General features: G+C 65.9%; 1 protein-coding gene across 1 annotated transcript; it reads left to right on the forward strand.

The window, feature by feature from the left end:
• The first annotated feature begins 692 nt into the window (after positions 1–692).
• On the forward strand, positions 693–1130 carry KCNE5 (potassium voltage-gated channel subfamily E regulatory subunit 5). Its single transcript, XM_060138572.1, has one exon. The coding sequence runs from the start codon at positions 693–695 to the stop codon at positions 1128–1130; it is 438 nt and encodes a 145-aa protein (XP_059994555.1).
• Positions 1131–2022: the final 892 nt, after the last annotated feature.

Below are 2022 nucleotides of genomic sequence, written 5' to 3' on the forward strand. Positions count from 1 at the left end.
AAGCCCCGGGCGTCCTACTCCACTTCAGTCACCAAATGTGTCCTGAGCATCTTCTGGATAAGATGCTCACCTCGGTCCAGGGGAAGCCGTGAGGGCTGGAAAGATAGGCCAGGGTTCTTGTCCATGGGAGTAATCACCCGTCCTGAGATGTGGACCCGCGGTCTCGGCTGCCGTTTCGTGAGTGCTGATGGAACCCCGGTGCAGGACCCGCCTCGTGGGGGCCAGATGCTGTATCTGGGCCAAAGCTGGGCCTGCAGGGCAGGTGGCCAGAACGTGGAAGGAATTCTCTTCCGCAGCCCGGGGTCTACGCTTGGCCCCAGCGAGCCGCCCTGCCAGCCTCTGCCGCCCGGGGCCCCGCGCATTCCGCGCGCCCCCGCCCCCTCCGCCCCTCTCCCGGCCTCGCCCCCTCCCTCGTCCCCTTCTCCTCCCCCCACCAGCTGTCCCCTTTCCCCGGGGCGGCGAGACAGCCGGAGCCTGGGAAGAGGCGGCTTCGGGCCGAGGGGGCGTGGTGGGGAAGGGGAGGAGGCGCCGGGGTGAGGGGATAAGGAGGCCCGGGCGGCGGGGTCCCCCAGCCACTGCGTCGCCCGCCCGGGAGCCGGGTGCAGCCGCCGCCGCTCGCCCGCATCCCCTCGGCCCGGCCCGGGGGCAAGGTCAGCAGCGATCTGGAGCCGCCGTGTCACTCCCCGACAGCTATGAACTGCAGCGAGAGCCAGCGGCTGCGGACCCTGCTGAGCCGCCTGCTGCTCGAGCTGCACCACCGGGGCAACGCCAGCGGCCTGGGCGCCGGCCCCGGCCCGAGCATGGGCATGGGGGTCGTGCCCGACCCCTTCGTGAGCCGCGAGGTGACCAGCGCCAAGGGCAACGACGCCTATCTCTACATCCTGCTCATCATGATCTTTTACGCCTGCCTGGCCGGAGGCCTCATCCTGGCCTACACCCGCTCCCGCAAGCTCGTCGAGGCCAAGGACGAGCCGTCCCAGGCTTGCGCCCAGCACGAGTGGCTCCCGGGAGGTGCCCCGGCCGCCGCCGACGCTGAGACGGCCGCCGGATCGCCCGCCGAGGACCGCCGCCCGCCCGGCCCCGCCGCGCTGCCCGCCCCGGCCCTCGTCCGGGCCGCCGAGGGGGTCTAGAGCCGCCGCCCCAGCTCGCTGGCTCGCCCGCGCCCTCCTCAGCTCGCTCATCCCTGGGCGCGGCACCCGCCTGCCTTGCCGCCTTTTCCTCTCCTCCCCTTCCAGGGCTCTCCTCACCTGAGGCCTGGACAACGTTGAGAGGCCAGGAGACCTTGTCTGGAAGGCCCTGGAAGAAGCACCACCCTACCCCCTCCGGGCCAGCCTCTCCCTCCTCTCCCCGCCCCCACCTCCGACCCCGCACAACCCACTGCACTAAACTGCCTCTGCTCTCTTGTCTTCAGACGGCCCTGACAGCACGCTCCAGCCCTCTGGGAACTGAATCCAACACGTCCAACGCTTGGCATTGAATTGAAGCAATGAAGTCTATCCGAACTCCGGGCCGTCTAACTGGCAGCTGTTCCGGGGGCTGCCAGGGACTGCTCACTCTGTAGAGCCAACGGGCTTGCCATCACTGCCAGGCCGGCTGGGGCAGCTCCAGCTTCCTGTTGCCTTAGGGACAGAGACAAAGAAAATGAAGAGAACTCAGACATCTTTTCCCTCCCTCCTCCTTCAGCAGGGAGCTAGCAGGACACTAGGACCAGTCTGTGGCATAGAATGGACTTAATGGGACTGGAGGTGGAGGGGGGCTCAGAGGGTGGGGAAGCCCTATTACCCCCAACTGTATGGTTTTCTTGCATCCAGTTGTCGTCCTGAAGGTAACTTGCCTAATTTTGAGTAGCTCTGCCATCTTTTGCCATGGGTAACCATTGCTGGGCGTATCACCCTAATACTTCCCAATGCCTCTCCTATATTGATTCAGTTGTCATGGCAGCTGTCTGCTTCATCCATGGAACATGAGGCTCCGTCGTCTCCTGCTCTGTAACCTGGAGAATGTCAGAGGCAGGTAATAAAG

This window comes from Lagenorhynchus albirostris, chromosome X (assembly GCF_949774975.1).
Source record: "Lagenorhynchus albirostris chromosome X, mLagAlb1.1, whole genome shotgun sequence".
NCBI lineage: Eukaryota > Metazoa > Chordata > Mammalia > Artiodactyla > Delphinidae > Lagenorhynchus > Lagenorhynchus albirostris.

Coding starts and splice junctions, on each gene's coding strand:
- KCNE5 (XM_060138572.1), top strand. CDS start 693: ATGAACTGCAGCGAGAGCCAGCGGCTGCGGACCCTGCTGAGCCGCCTG.